General features: G+C 40.9%; 1 protein-coding gene across 1 annotated transcript in view; it reads right to left on the bottom strand.

The window, feature by feature from the left end:
• Positions 1–17,084, bottom strand: part of LOC136863239 (uncharacterized) — a 150,292-nt gene that overhangs the window by 97,166 nt on the left and 36,042 nt on the right. The window contains exon 2 of the mRNA XM_068225886.1: positions 13,977–14,054. Coding sequence (XP_068081987.1) covers positions 13,977–14,054 — 78 coding nt within the window. The remainder of the gene's footprint in view (positions 1–13,976; positions 14,055–17,084) is intronic.

The following is a 17,084-nucleotide window of genomic DNA, read 5'->3' as shown; positions in this document are numbered from 1 at the left end:
GGGTGAAGTCTGCAAGGTTTTCATCCAGTCGCTGTACTCTGTAATAGTACTTTTGAGTTAGGGAAGACATGGCTCGAGCTGGAATGAAAATAGCCAGCAAATGGGCGTGGAAGTCTTCTGTAGAAGATTGTTCGGCTATTTCTCTGACTATTTTGTCCGGGAGGACACCTATGAGTAAGGGTAAATAATTTGAAGGATTTGAAAAGAAGAGAGAGAAAACACTAGAGCGTGACTTTGAAATTCAAATAAGAACCTTAAAAATGAAGTGACTTCGTTAGTGGCGTTTATAGAAAACTTTCAAATTCCCCTAAGCAATATAGCCAAAGGATGAGGCAAACTACGGAACCCAGGTGACATAATAGGTAACGGCCTAGGGGGTGAAGAAGCTTCAGACGCAGCATTATTAAAAAAGCATGGTGGAATGGATGTAGGTCGATCAGGCTCATTTCCTAATGGGGCAGATGTTTGTTGAACTGCTACAGATTTCCTGCTTTCTTCGCCCTTGGAAGAATCCTCCTCACTTACGATGTTTACTACAGTGGGTTGGTCGGTTTTGGGAGAAGCAGCCCCAGTTAACAATTGAAGAACTTTACTTGACATTTCAGAACAGTGTTCAACAAGGTTACTAGCCCCCTTGGTATGCTCTTCTTTTAGTTTGAGGGACAATAGGTCCCTAACCCTATTATAAAAATGGAACAATCTAGCCTGTACTCTTTTAAGTTGTTTAGCCGAAGGATCACCCACTTCAAAAAACTAACTACGGATGGTAGCTCAGTGGTGTTGTCCGTGATAGTGGATAGAGCCTCATCAATTTCTTAATATTTAATTTTATTTACTTTACGTCCCACTAACTACTTTTTCGGTCTTCGGAGACGCCGAGGTACCAAAATTTAGTCCCGCGGGAGTCCTTTTAAGTGCCAGTAAATCTACCGAAACAAGGCTGAAGTATTTGAGCACCTTCAAATACCACCGGACTGAGCCAGGACCGAACCTGCCACGTTGGAGTCAGAAGGCCAACGCCTTAACCGTCTGAGCCACTCAACCCGGCCATCAATTTCTTTTCCCGCAAAGTGGGGATATTAATAGGTAACACTAATGAGTCTCTGAGCTTGGTGGTATCTGCCGCAACCGTGCTTCCGGATTGAACATTCCTAATAAGTAATTCTTAAATTAATTCCTCCTTGCGCAAGTAGCCGGAGGTCTTCGCGAGGGCCGGACATGATGAAATAAAAATTTATAAATTTAGAAAAAAATACCAGCGACTGAGTAAATTCTTAGAGTTCGAAACGGATACTATGTTTAGCCGTCAAAAGGGGCTTAATTGAGACCCATTCAACCACCCTCTGCTACCACTTGATCCGGGGTATCTGTGGATCGCAGAGGTGAAAGAAGTTGCCGGGATGATTGGGTCTAACTACAATGTCTAGAATTGAATTTAAAACGTAAACTGAAGGTTATATTTTCAAAACACAAAATTTAACAATTTTAGGGGTACAAGTAGCAACCATTAAATAAGTCTAGAAAAGACAAGATTGGTGGTATAAACAGATCGTGGGCTTCAAGCCCTCACTTTACTTTACCTGAGCTCCTAGCTCAGATTTATAAAAGAGCACAAATTGTACAAGGGCAGAAATCCCCTAATTCAAAGAACACTTGCTCACAAAATTACAACATCTAGCCTTCAAGAGGCATTCATTAATTTTACAAACATCTTGCAAAAGAGCTAACAGGCTCTCAGTTTTCCAAGCCTACTCAAGGCAACATCAACTTACAAATTCTGGCCTCTGAAGGCACAACTTACAATAGGGAAATGATTATACAGGGGTATTTAATACCCATCCAACTGGGCCTTCATGTAAAAGGAATAACGGTTAAATAAATGGCCCGAACAACAAAATGAATGGAGGCGTATACTTGCACACCTATTTATGAACACCTAAAACCTAAACGGCACTCGGCCGATGAAACACTAGCTATTCCCGAACTATGGAGGTGACTCGTATCAGAATAAATTAAAACATTACGGAAAGGAAGAAAACCAGTTACAAAACGTAGTCACCTCAAACCAATATGAAGGGGAGCTCGAAAGGGTACATCACATTCTATCCCCTATTTATAGTTAAAGATTTTATGAAATTTTTACATTAGCCGGCAGAAAGTTACATTTTTAGGAAAACTGGGTTACATAGTTAATGATTCGGACCTTTCCCTCAGGTTAAACTGCGGAGCTAGCAAGAAATAAAGATGTTATATGGCCATTACCTTGTCGATGTACTGCTGCCTGATGAAAGAGGCCTCCTGCTTTGACACACACACTTAGTAAGATGACGATCAATTGGCCAAGAGACGTGAAAATCCGCAGTTTATAAACCCTCGGCGAACGTTCGAGACCATTCAAGATTAAACTAGTCACACCCACCCACTTTTATTGGCCACTTTAAAAGTTACACTCAAAATCGAAGAAAAAGAAGAAGACGGTGATTGGTAGAAAATTAATTACAGAAATTAGGGATTGGCTAGATTCAAAACTGGCGGAAATAAAAGGGAAATATTGCCAACCCAAAAATAAATGAGCATCAATCAGTAAAAATAACTTATGAATTTAAAAATTCTTTGAATTTTAAGTTCTTATACCACCCACCAGGGTGCATGATCATAGTTTTTGGTAGTGTCATCTATGAGAGAATGTCCAAACTTCTTGATGAATGGAAAACAAAACAAGTAGAATTCACACAGTTCAGGAAACATCACAATAACAAAATTATATCAGATTTTAGTGGTGACATCTTCAGAGTAAATTTCTAAGCAGGTATAGTTTCGGTTTCACTGTTTTGCCAATAGAGGAGTTCTTTAGGAGCTGAATTTGAATGCGCGGCGTTAGGGTGTACCTCCCGGTATAATAATAATAATAATAATAATAATAATAATAATAATAATAATAATAATAATAATAATAATAATAATAATAATAATATGTAGCCTCTGAGCAGAGGTCGCAAAACATGTTGAGACTGTACCTTAATTTAAGTCTACAGCCTCTTCCTTTGTACACTGTATCCGGAGAGGTTTGGTGAAGGTCTTTTTTGATTTGACTGCCGTAGGTGACCTGCGTGTCGTTATGTGGACCGAGGGTCACTATTTTACTATCAGTGGACAAATCTATAGCTGTGTGTAGTCACTGTTATGTACTCCTGCGCGACAAAATTCCGACACCTCGGATAATAATAATAATAGTAGTAATAATATAAAAATACAAAAGAACGTAAAACTATCCTTAGGGGAAGCGACAGTGGGATTCGAACCTACCGTCTCCTGGATGAGGACTACTCAGCCTACGTAATTACCTCCTGAAGGGGCCTTGGCCTACCAAGCGACTGCTGTTCCACCCCATGACCTGCAGATTACAAGGTAACTTTTGGTCAACATAACATATACTCTTGCTCATAGCAACTTGTCCCTTCCTGTTACCACCTTGGAGGGACCTAAGCAGGTTCGATTCTGACACAGACCGGTGCTATTTGAAGATGTTTCAAATATAACAGCCTAGTGTCGATAGATTTACTAACACATAAAATGAACTCCTGCAGGATTAAATTCCGGCACCATGGCCTCCATCGAAATCCGTAAACGTAGTTAGTGGGATGAAAAGCCAATAACATTATTATTATTATTATTATTATTATTATTATTATTATTATTATTATTATTATTATTATTATTATTATTATTATTAAATTTTCGGAATATCTGTTCGATGAAAAAAATAAAAATCTACAGCCTGTTTTTCTACTTACTTTGACAGGTTCGAAGCCCCATCTAACAGCACAGCATCTGCACAACCCCAGAAGGCCTGCAGATTACGTAGTCAGCACGACGTAGGTTGTGTAGACCTCGAACCAAACTACAGATCAAGGTAAAAATCCCCAGGCCTTGCCGGGATTCAAACCCAGAGAAGCAGAGGCGTGGGAATCGAACCTACCTCAGGCTGGGAACTAGTAACCGTAGCCTCAGGTTAGGTACTATCCTGGTATTTGCCTAGAAGCCACGATGTCCTAAAGATGAGCGAACCCCGCACTACGTTTCGTAGCAGAGCCGGGAATCGAACCTGGACCTCTAGGGGTAACTCCTACAGAGGTGGACAAGGTACATATTCCTTAGTTGTTCCCCTCTTCGTAACCTCTTACGACATGCCGTCTGTTGTCTAACAGGCAATCTAGGTAATAATCTCAACCCCCTACACTACACGGCCGGTGCAACATTTTTTATCTGTTTAATTTTATAATATTCTCCTTCCTACTGTCTTGGTCATTTCATAGAATGTACAAGGAAGGCGCAGTGCAGTACACAGGAAGTGTTATTTGCTGACCCAAGAACTCCTTTGATAACCTCGACTATGGACTCTCTTAAGGGATGTCCAATCTACATTAAACTGACTTGTGCACTTGTATTTGATGTCCCCATAGGCGTTATAAGACCTATCTAGTTGAGGAAAGTCGAAATAAACACATAATCGTATAACCGCAGTTGCCGTGTGCATGCGAATCCCACTGTCGTCAGCCGCTAAAAATAGTTTTCTATAGTATTACACTAGGCAAATGCTGGGGTTGTACCTTAATTAAAGACACGAGAGTGAGTTGGCTGTATAATTAGGGGCACACAGCTATAAGCTTGCATCCGGGAGATAGTAGCTTCGAACCGCACTGTTAGCAGACCTATAGGTAGTTTCCGTGGTTTCCTATTTACACATCAGTCAAATGCTGTGGCTGTACTTTAACTGCCACCATCTTGTTCCAAGTTCAACTCTAAGTCTTAAGAGGTTAACGCGTGGTCATCGTAACGTTAGGCCTACAGCCCGGGTATCGAACTTAAAGTATAAAAACGTACGTATGAAGCCTTGTAGCCGCTATCTTGTTACAGGGAGTCCTAGCACTAGGAAGACTATCTTGCGCATTACTCCCTAGGCCGTCTCCTAAAGTCATATGTCTCTCCTAAACCAGCTTTCTCTATAAGAGCCTATGTATAGCCGCTATGTTACTTCAGGGGTCCTAGCACTAGGAAGTTGCACACGACCGCTATCTTACGCATTACTCCCTATGCCGTCTCCTTGTCAGCGTAACGTTAGGTCTGCAGCCCGAGTATCGATCTTCTAAAGGCCAATGCATAAAGCCTTATAGCAGCTATCTTGTTCCGTGTCCAACTCCAAGTCTTAAAAGGTTAACAGTGGTCAGTGTAACGTTAGGCCTGCAACCTGGGTATCGAACATAAATTCTAAGAGCAAACGTACGAAGCCTTATAGCCGCTATCTTATTATACATCCAACTCCAAGTCTTGAGAGATTAACGCGTTATCAGCGTAACGTTAGGCCTGCAACCCGGGTATCGAACTTAAAGTCTAAAAGCAAACGTATGAAGATAGCGCACATCTTTTTCCAAGTTCAACTCTATTTTTTAAGAGGTTAACGCGTGGTCATCCTAACGTTAGGCCTGCAGCCCGGGTATCGAACTTGAAGTTTATTTGAAGCCTTATAGCCACTATCTTGCCACGGGGGGCCCTAGCACTAGGAAGACTATCTTGGGCATTACTCCCTAGGCCGTCTCCTTAAGTCCTGTGTCTCTCCTAAACCTGCCTTTTCTATAAGAGCGCATGTATAGCCACTGTCTTACTTCAGGGGCCCCAGCACTACGAAGTTACACACGACTGCTATCTTACGCATTATTCCCCAGGCCGTCTCCTTGTCAGCGTAACGTTAGGCCTGCAGCCCGGATATCGAACTTCAAGTCTAAAGGCAAAAGTATAAAGCCTTATAGTCGCTATCTTGTTCCACGTCCAACTCCAAGACTTAAGAGGTTAACGAGTGGTTAGCGTAACGTTAGGCCTGCAGCCCGGGTAACAAACTTGATGTCTAGAAGCAAACCTATGAAGCCTTATTGCCGCTATTTTGTTCTAAGTTCAACTCTAATTTCTAGGAGGTTAAGTTAGGATAACGCGTGGTCAGCGTAACGTTAGGCCTGCATCCCGGGTATCGAACTTAAAGTCTAAAAGCGAACGTATGTAGCCTTATAGCAACTATCTTGTTCTATGAAATTTGAAAAGTAGTATGAGGCGTAGAACGGCATCTACTCCGCTACGGTGTAAACTGTGTGTCACATGTAGGTTTTACGGTCGGATGCCCTTCACTGTCAATGTTATGTAATTACTATACTGTGTTTTGTCATGAATAGTAGTGTAATGTGTTGTCTCAATATAAAAAGGGGAGTGTTGGAACAAACAGACACACACACACACAGTCTCCGAGCCAGAAGAAATATTGATTTTCCTTCATGCTGTAATGTTGTAAGTGTAGTTTCGCCGTCTGCACGAAGCAGCAAAGGCAGTGCACAGAGAAGTGCAGAGCAATGAGAAATTTTATATCTTACTTCCTGCAGCAGTGTGTGCTCTGATTAAGAGAGAGACGAATATTTCTTAACAACTCATTGCACAGATTACATTCATTATTTAAAAATATCCACTTATTGTTTTCATACATGTAAGTATATATTATGCTACTATATAGTAAATATTAAAAATGTGAACGAAGTATAGAAGAAGGGGATAGTTTGTCTACGCTAATCCTCTATTGTCATCAATAGTAGTGGTGGTGGTGATTATTTTTTAAGAATGTAAAACCGCATAAAGCCATTACGTGTGCTGGAATAGTTCATTCGTAAAACTATTTGCGTAGAGTGAAAATGTGAAACCACGGAAGTACAACTATACATTCATCTCCTATTATCATTAATATTAGTAGTGATTATTGTTTTAGGAGGAAGTACAACTGTACATCCATCCTCTTATTCATAGTAATAGTGATTGTTGATTTAAGAATGGTGTCCTCTGTCTGATGTTTATTCTCCGTTTCTTTATTCTTACAATATGACATTTAATTACGTTTTAAAGTAAGTACTGTGATGCGTGTTCACGTTCGAGCTTACAGCTTGTGTGCGCGCGTGTACATCTATCCTCATTAATAGTAATAATAATAATGTCCCACTAACTACATTTTACGGGTTTCGGAGACGCCGAGGTGCCGGAAGTTAGTCCCGCAGTTCTCTCACTTGCCAGTCAATCTACCGACACAAGGCTGACGTATTTGAACACCTTCAAATACCACCGGACTGAGCCAGATCGAACCTGCCAAGTTGGGGTGAGAAGGCCAGCGCCTCAACCGTCTGAGCCACTCAGCCCGGCTCTCATTAATAGTAGTAGTGATTATTGTTTCCTTCAAAGGTAAGTGTATGCATATTTTCTTCAATAAAATCTACGATTAAAATGTGTGCTTTTGTTAAATTCTAGACACTGTCGGGAATCGAACCCGGGTCTTCTGTCACTAAAGCCAAAGTCTCTAGGATTCAACTCTAAAAGCACGAAATGTTTCAATCAAAAATTCAGTGTTCTAGATATTTAAAAAACTTATTAAGAGGCGACTAAAAGGGTGCCGCCTGAGCTATAGAGCCACCAAACAATGTGAATTGATCTGTATCCTAATGCCTGTCGCTCATTCTCCGTTTATTCGATGTATAGCTAGGTCAGATTAACCTCTTAAGACTTTGAGTTGGACGTGTCGTTTATTTCTGTATTTCGTAATCTATTATAAGATATCATCCCGTTGCTTTTTTTCTTTTTTTACAATATAGTTAAATCACATTTCAATTATGTTTTATTGTGTAGACATCGCAGAAGAGGTAATACGAATTAAGACTACCAAGCTAAATACTGGGGTTGTACCTTTCAATCACGTATGCCGTCGCCATGATAATAGATTTATGTGGTTTCCTATTTTACACCAGGTAAATACTAGTTTTATTCACTAAGTAATGTAAACATTACAGTAGACAATTAAAAGTTTCTAGTGATCAAATCTATAAGCACGAATGTTACAATCAAAAATTCAGTGTTCTAATTATCAAAAACCTGTTGAAAGAGGCGACTAAAAGGGTACCACCTGATTAGCCGTCCGAGCTATTCAGTGTAACGGATTAATTTTTGTGACTATGTTCGATTTATACCCAGATTAGCGATTTTTGTGAATTCCTCTTGACTGACATAAGTGGTGACTAAAAGGGTAAAATTAAATTAACAACAGACAATATATGAATACATTTCCGGTCCCTCTCCCCTCCCTGTACCCACACAGCTAAAAACAGGATTTAACCTGTCTTTTTAGCGACAAGAAGGACAGCACCGTCCAAGCCATTCAGCATAACAGAGTAAGTATACACCATGCTCTGTGTGTGTGTGTGTGTGTGTGTGTGTGTGATTTAAAAATTTAAAAAGTCTTCTCCGCATAGAGAGGCGCTGTTCATAGTTATTTGTTTGTCGGATGAAGACGTAAGGCCTTATGCTAAACTCACAATGCTGTTCGATAGGAAAAATGGTACCGTATGTGTTACTACCCTCTCCCTTATAACATGTCCTTTTTCACATGTAAGTATCTCAGGTAATCAAAATGAAATACAAAATGGAATTGCTATATCTGTGAATGAAGTGTGCAGAGAAATAAAACTCGTGTGTGTTTGCGCGTTGTGATGAAATGTACGTGTGTAAGGGCTACATCACAGCATTTGCTCGTCCTACAATCAATTCCGTATTTTGCATGTGTTCGCTTTTACAATAAAGAGTGTTGTGGGCGTATAACACCAAAGAAGTAGTGCGTTTGTTGTCATGTATAGATTGTTGTTATCTTACACATCAATGAATTTCTGTGTTCGATTCCATGCAAGTATTTTTTATGGTAACTGTGTTATGAATCCTGTGTAGACAGCATACGAAATAAGGTGTGAGGTATTTTTATTTTTGCATTAATCCAGTAAGAACAAGATTCGATTCGATGGGTTGCATTGATTACAGATTTTTTCATTCTGACGATGAACTGAGAGAACAGGGTTCGAATCCATGACTTCTTCAGGGCTCGAAATCCATATGCTGCATGTATTGGAGATTTTTAAATTCTAATGCTGAACAGAAAGTGATCATATTTCGTATCCCTGATATTGTTATTCTGTTTACGGTGACTGTTGTGTTTGCGTCATAAAGTTGATGTTATATTCGCGAAATAAGGTGACAGAGAGAGAGATATGTAGTTTTATTCCATGCAGTTATCACCTGCCTGCGTGTTAATTTCTCTTGTTTTTAATCAACAAGATACCGCGCGCCCTCCCCCTGTTATGTATTTATAATGAAGCTAAGGTTTCTTTCTGTTCGGAACACGATGGGAATGTATGCTGACTATTCAAATTCTTACTGTGAGATAACAACGGTCTATACATGTTCTAAACACACACAAAAAATGATGCTCTTAGTAGAGGGCACAGCATTTCAAGTCCTCTGTAACAGGATTGATTAACAACATGTTTTATCTTGTTCAGGAGGGGAGGTCACGTGTCGGATGTGACGTAAATCCTTAGCGACTGTGTGGATAGGCTTCCTCTAAAAGTAATAGAGGGGAGGACCATCTACTTTAGGAGGGTATCTCTCCAATAACGGTAAAACTGTAAGGAGGAGGGGGATTGAGCTGACCCCCGTAACGTTACGCTGTCGAGAAGGGCAGTTAGCCTTAAACTAGAGTCCTTAGACCTCCACTTTAAGATGGTGTCGAGAAGGGCATCATGCTTTCAAACCTAGGTCCTTAGGCCCCCTCCAAGATAGTGTCGGGAAGGTTAGGCCCCACACCAAGATGGTGTCAGGAAGGGGGCATGTCTAGAAGGGCAGCTAGCCTTAAAACTATGATCTTCTGAGGTTAGGCCCTCTAAGATGGTGTCGGGGAAGGTGATGTCGAGAAGGGCAGCTAGCCTTAAAACTATAATCCTCTGAGGTTTGGCCCCTCCAAGATGGTGTCCGGAAGGGCTGCCTGTCAGGTTACGCCCCTCCAAGATGGTGTCGCGCATGGCTTTGTCCCGTCAAGATAATAGCAGTAAGGTTAGGAACGTTACCTTTTTCAAAAATTCCGCAGCACACAAAAGCATGTGACTAAGTCCCGTCAAGATAATACCAGTGAGGTTATGGCATCCAACAGTTTTCAAAATTCCGCGGCAAACAAGTACATGTGGTTAGGAGCTGTCAAGATGGCAGCAGTGAGGTTAGCCACGTTCACTTGTTTAACAAGTGCACGGGGTTAGGAACTGTCAAGATAGCAGCTGTCATCTTATCAGCTGTCCCTTATTAAAATTCCGTGTCCCACGTGGTTAAGATGGCAGCAGTGAGGTTAGGACCTGATAAGATGGTAGCAGTGAGGTTAGCGACGTTCACTTGTTCAACAAGTGCACGTGGTTAGGACCTGTCAAAATGGCAGCTGTCATCAGTTGTAGTTAAGATGGCCCCAATGAGGTTAGCGACGTTCTCTTGTCCAAAATTGTGAGGTTAGGGTCTGACAAGTGGACTGTCCAAAGCACGTGACTTTGTTTACAATCAATAGCACTTCTCCGGTCACGTGGTCATGCCCTCAAGTGGAATGAGACCTTGGCCGGGGTCAATGACCTCGGGTGCTGACTCAGCACAAAAATGCTGACGCCAGTGATATAGAACCCGTATAGCTCATATTATTATTATTATTATTATTATTATTATTATTATTATTATTATTATTAAGTGACCGCTGATACGAGAGTGGTGAACAGTGTAATACTGTGCCTACTCTTGTCGCGAGCGCCGATTCGCAACACGTCTGTCCGTGGGGAATTATGGAGCGAGAGCATCGAACAATAATCATGAGTTGGTTATCTATAACATAATATAACCATGAGTAGATCAAGTATAACATAAAAAAAGAAGGTATAGTAAAAACAGTGGAAGCAATCTTAAAGCTAGTCTCAACTTGGAACATTCAGTGAGTTGGTGAGTGAAACAATCTTGAGCAATCAGAATTTTTGTCAGGAAATGTAGTAAACAGACCAGAAGGTCATGGTTTGAGGCTCAAATTGGGTGGGCCAGTGGAAAACAAGCATGTTACTGGTCACGTAGGAAAGTTTCCCGTGAACTAAGAACGCATTTAGTGGTGCAACAATTCCTTCTAGAAAGATTTAGTGGAAGGTTACCAGTCCCATGTATGTGCAGAAAACGGGTGGAGCCACACTTGAAGTAACCAATAGGAAGCTAACAAGTCAGTGATGTTAGAGAACATTTAAGTCGGGTACGGTATGCCATGTTCTATAAACTCAGAGAAGTGATAAAGGGGAGTCACAAAGAATACTCGGGGGTCATTCGGGAGCAGTCACTAGGAAGCAGTCACTTGGCAGGGAGCAGTCACTCGGCGGTAAACAGTCGGGAAAGATAGCAGTCACAGAAGTTAGTCAGAACAGGCAGCAGTTGAACCTGCCAAACAGTAGAATTTGTTATCCGTGTCCCACAGGGTAAAGCATTAAGGACAGTTCGTAGAAAACTCACTGAGTGTTCAAAGGGGACCATAGCTTCAGTTCGCGTCAACCTTACAAAGAGTTCTGTGTTCGAGTTCTGAACACGTCAGGGCTGAATCAAGAAGAGTCTTACTGCGAGGGAATCAATAGAGAAGCAAGAAGAAACAAGTTTCCAATATCCGAGCTAAGTATCCACTAGTTTTAAGAGACTTTAAAAACTAAAAGAAAGTTAAAAGTGTTGTAAAGTGGATCATAGATGTGTGTGCTCTAAAGGTGTCAGAGAATAACAAACTGATTATTGAAACCAATTTTGAGAAGACAATATTTTTACAGGAGTGCCGTAATGTGTAATTGCATAGATGATATGTCATAGAATTTATTTGAATAAATTAGAGTAAGATTTTATGGTGTCAGAAGTTGTTGAATTAAAGTCAATCTGATATTTGAACCCTAGTGTTCAGCCTGTCCATTCTCTAGGATACGACAGTCTGGATATGTGCGATGATTTGTACAGGTGTTGTGACCACTCTTATAAAATGATTACATGCAAATGTTCGTGAGAGTACCTTTAATTTCTGGATATTCTGGCTGAGATATATCAAATTATCCCACATATTATCGATTAGCGGCAGATTACATGTTCCAGGAGTTTGAGGGAATAGCTCAACAAGATGTAGAAGCCCTATGGATATCAGTATTGTGTGTGGGCGTGCATTATCTTTTCTGAATAAGGTCGTTGTATGGTATGCAGAGTGAGGCAACATACGCATGACAGCATATGACGTCATTGACATAAGTCTGTTGAATATGAGTTGAGTATGACCCATGTGGTGTCATCTGAGATGACCCGATTTCATAAGAGATAGACGTGTGTGAAACCTTCAATACAGTTCCTTCATGGTACATAACCTGTTCTTTTGGTATATACTGCATTTATTAACAACCAAAATGGAATATAGGGGATAGACACCCAATGGACTTGACCTAAAGCATTTACCAAGAGATAATCTGGACTAAACTGCGAAAATCACGCACGAAATAGCCTCTATCAGCACTGGATAAGAATCCTAGATCTCTCAGCTTCTACATTTTGGATGGTCTCTCTACAGTCTAAGTTTCATCAATAGATTTTGCCAGAACGTTTCGATGTATTCATTCCTATTTCGTAATCTCGCATTAGAAGATAACTAATGATGCTAAGATATTTTCAATGGGATAGGTGACAACGATTTAGGAAGACAGCGCGATTGAACCTGGCTCTCTGGGAACAGAAAGACAACGACTAACAGATTGTGCAACTAATAAATAATTCAAAATTTCGTGTTACTAATTCAGCCTGGAGCAGCCATTGTACGGCAGACACCCCGATGAGGGTGGACGGCGTCCATCGTGAATAGAAAGTGCGTGATATTGCGGTGCGGTATGTGAGTTAAAGGAATGTGGGAGACAGCATAGCTGCCCAGTCCCCGAGCTAATGGAAATAACCGTTTACGATTAAAACCCATACCCAGACGGGAATCGAATTCGGGGCCTAAAGCCCCAACGGCCGAGACAGTGACTACTCACCCTGGGCACTGTGCCACTGATAATGGTAACATTTAAGTATGCAGTATATATAGGTAATATTGTTTGTTAACAAGGAAATAATGAATAAGTAGGTTATTTGCGAGTATAATGAATGTTGTGTAAACTTTCTGAAATGAATAATTAACTTTGCGTAAGGGATTTGGGGGTATCTTTGATCATTAGCCCGTAAGCTTTGACAACGTAAATGAGGTGTCCGAAACCTTGAAGCAGCCTGAGACACTCTCTCAACAATGGCACAGACATTCCGAGGCGTCTTCATCCAAGCTGGCCACTCTGTGGATTGAAGTACGATTCCTACAAGGGAGTATCAATAAATAAATAAATAAATAAATAAATAAATAAATAAATAAATAAATAAATAAACTGTGTGAAATCCGTGTCATTCTTTATCAATTCTTTTCACCACAACGTAAAGATGTTAATAGCGTAGTAAGTTTCGTTCTTCAGATAACTGCTTGTTTAAATTCGAGTCTTACTTATAAGAAGTCCGGCTCCATGGCTAAATGGTTAGCGTGCTGGCCTTTAGTCCAAGGGGTACGGGGTTCGATTCCCAGCCGGGTCGCGGAATTTAACCTTAGTTGGTTAATTATGGTGGTTTGGGGTCTGGGTTTGTGTGTGTGTTTGCCGTCTACAGAATTATAATATTCATCACAGCTAGGGCCCCATCCTCACAGACATGCAGGTCGCCTATACGCGTCAACTCGAAAAACCTGCACCAGGCCTGTGCGGAGGCCATAATCTATTATTATAAGAAGAAGAAACTATTATCACAAGTCCTATGGCGTAAAATATTAGTTCTTTTTCAATCGGTATACAAGCTAGTGAGTCGTGTTACCTCAATTTTCCTTATTTAACTGTCATTTAACCTTTATATTCGGCTGCAAACGGAATTACAAACAGCTACAATGAATTTAGAAGCTGAGACCTGCGTTTTACAATTAGAACCATGGCTGTAGAGAATAAATAACACATTAATATATTTAATTGCATTAAAGTACTTACGTTAAAAGCGAATGCACAAAAACTAATGAGGATGCGCGACCAGTGTGTCCAATTCTTGAGATTTTCACTAGAGAAATTCTGCAAATAAAGGAGAGTAAAAATTAGAAACAATCCATATTATACAATAGTTCTTTTTATTTTCCTGTGTTTGTTCTGCATTGGATAAATAGACGAAACTATGAACATTGGAAAGGAAACATTCGAATATATAATATTGCTTGGAGCATGGTGAAACTGATGGTGATTGATGATGATGATGATGATGATGATGGTGGTGGTGCTTACTGTTTAAAGGGACCTAACATCTAGGTCATTGGCCCCTAATGGTACTGACTAGAATTTAAAATATGATGATGAAAATGAATATAAATTTGGAATAATCACTGGATGTCATTCGTAATGCCTTATTTTCTTATAACATTGATTTAAAAATAGATTAACGTACTCGTATGATAAAATGAAATAAATTATTGCCTTTGAAGCGAAATCATGTATTTTACGCAAATTAAAGGTTGAAAACACATTAAATACAAAAAAGACAGACTAAAACAAACAAAAAAGAATAAAAATGTAGTTAACATTAAAATATTTCAAAAAACAAATAGCAAAATCAAATAATAATAATAATAATAATAATAATAATAATAATAATAATAATAATAATAATAATAATAAAGTTATTGGCTTTACGCGCCAGTAAATCTACCGACACGAGGCTGACGTAATTGAGCACCTTCAAATACCACCGAACTGAGCCAGGATCGAGCCTGGCAAGTTGGGATCAGAAGGCCAGCGCCTCAACTGTCTGAGCCACTCAGCCGGGCAATAGAAAATTCACTTTTAAGCGTTATAAATCAGGCCACTGCCCCTCATAACACGGATGACGAGGTCTGCTGATTGCTCGTCATCTCGTAGAATGAGGGAGATGGTACTCGGTAGTTTTGGACTGCGGCGCAGATGGGCCAGGTCCACGCACACCGTAAGGATGTATACTACGGTCAGATGACCGCCGCTAAGTACACACATGGGGGGGGGATTATCTCTTCAATAAGTAGAAGTACGTCACTATACCATGGCAGATCCGAAGACGCCATAATACCGTTGATTCTCTACGAGAAACCCGAAAGGAAGTCTTCCATACATTCAGAGCTCCTTTAATCATTCTCAGCTTATTTGAAAGAGGAGTGGCGTGCTACTCAAGCTCCCAATGGGATGTACCAAATATCTCAACTAAGGACGAATATCACAGGCTGGAACCTTGTAAAGCGACGGGGGAAGTGTGACCGCCTCCTCTACACCTATGTGGCTTGCAAGCAACATAAATGTGATTCTGAGTAGCGTATTTTGGACAGTTCGGCAACCTCCTCATTTCTCACGTCCTCCCCTTCACGGTGACGTCACATGTTACTTAACCTAACCTAACTTAACGCTAGCAAAGAGTGCAGGCTTAACCACATGGTGCGTTACCTAAACGGCTACCCTTCCTTACACCAGCTCGCATGCTTCCGACGCAAGTCTGGGTGACCTTAGGGCATCAGAGCCTGAGCTAGACTGTAGGCTTAACCTCACGCTTACTAAGAGTGCAAGCTTAACCTCACGCTGACCATACGTAAAACTAACCACTTGCCCTTCCCAACACCCACTTGTAGGCTTGGGGAGCCTTGGCTGTGTGCGCAGACTTTACCTAATATAGCTAAGAGTGTAGCCTTAACCTAGCGCTGACCATGCGGTAACATAACTGGCTGCCCTTCCCTGCCGGCTGCAATTCCCTACACAAGCTTGTAGGCTTGGAGGAGCCTCGTTTATGTGCGCAGGCTTATCCTAACAAAGCTAAGAGTGCAGACTTAACCTCCCGCTGATCATGTGTCTAACCTAACAGGCTGCTCCTCCCTGCACCGGCTCGGCTACTAGGCAGGATAGCTGCTAGACATGTCCTATGTGGAAGATTTTATGTACCCTCATAATGCAGGCTTATCCTCACGCTGACCATTATTTAACCTAACCGGCTGGCCTTCTTTACACCAGCTTGTAGGCTTGGAGAGCCTTGGCTATGTGCGCAGGCTAAACCTTACATAGCTAAAAATGTAGGCTTAACCTCACGCTGACCACGCTTTAACCTAACGAGCTGACATTCCCCACACCAGCTTTTAGACTTCTTGCGGAGCTTTGTAACATCGTGATTAACAGCCAAGTGTACTGAGAATTTGTTTAATAACCTGTGCTACTGCAGTAGTATATTAAAATATACTTGTGTTGGTGAAAACAACCTTAACTTAAAAATTCAATATTTCCTCAACAGTTAGTTGCAGGAAATTGATTTTTTGCTTGAAATGTATTTAAAAACTACCCTCTAATCGGTAATATAGATCAACTCACCTCCCAACTGTTTGTTTTCATAAATTCGGAGGTATAAATTATATCTAATTTAAAAATATATAGAATGATTTCTTATCGCCTCCTCTGCGGATCATCTACTTTCGACCTAATCATTTGCAGATCACCTACTTCTGACCGACTTCTCTGAGGATCACCTGCTCCTCACCGACATTTTTGAGGATCACTTGCGTGTTACCGACTTCTTTGAAGATCACCTGCCCCTCACCAACTCATCTAAGGATCACCTGCAGTCGGTAAAGAAGATAAAACCGCCGATTTAAACCCATACGCAGAAAATTGCTTGTTATTGCAGTAGAATAAATTTTCCACCAAGCTAAACCCCGTTTCCTTATGCAGTGAAAATTAAACAACTAAAATAATACCAGACTCAGCTTTGGGAACGGTGGTCACAGGCCCAGAGCCTCTACATTGCCCTTTCAGTTACCAGTACTCTACCACCCTCACGCCTACAAGCAACATAAATGCTACTTATAACCCCAAAGGTTAGGAAGGGCAGCCGGTTTGGAAGATACAGCCGCTGCATTAAGCTCAAACACACTAGCCTGTAGATCAGTTAGTTTAATATAACCAACGTAAAGCAGCCATCTTGCCTAGTTAAGTTAAGCCTGACTGCCTGTTTAGGCACTAGTATTCTACCACTCTCACGAGAGGTTAAGCCGCACATATAACTGAGGCCCTTCGCAACGGAGGCGGTCACGCGCACGTTATCCA

This window comes from Anabrus simplex, chromosome 2, assembly GCF_040414725.1.
Source record: "Anabrus simplex isolate iqAnaSimp1 chromosome 2, ASM4041472v1, whole genome shotgun sequence".
Lineage (NCBI taxonomy): Eukaryota > Metazoa > Arthropoda > Insecta > Orthoptera > Tettigoniidae > Anabrus > Anabrus simplex.
This window is presented reverse-complemented; position numbering and strand designations above follow the sequence as displayed.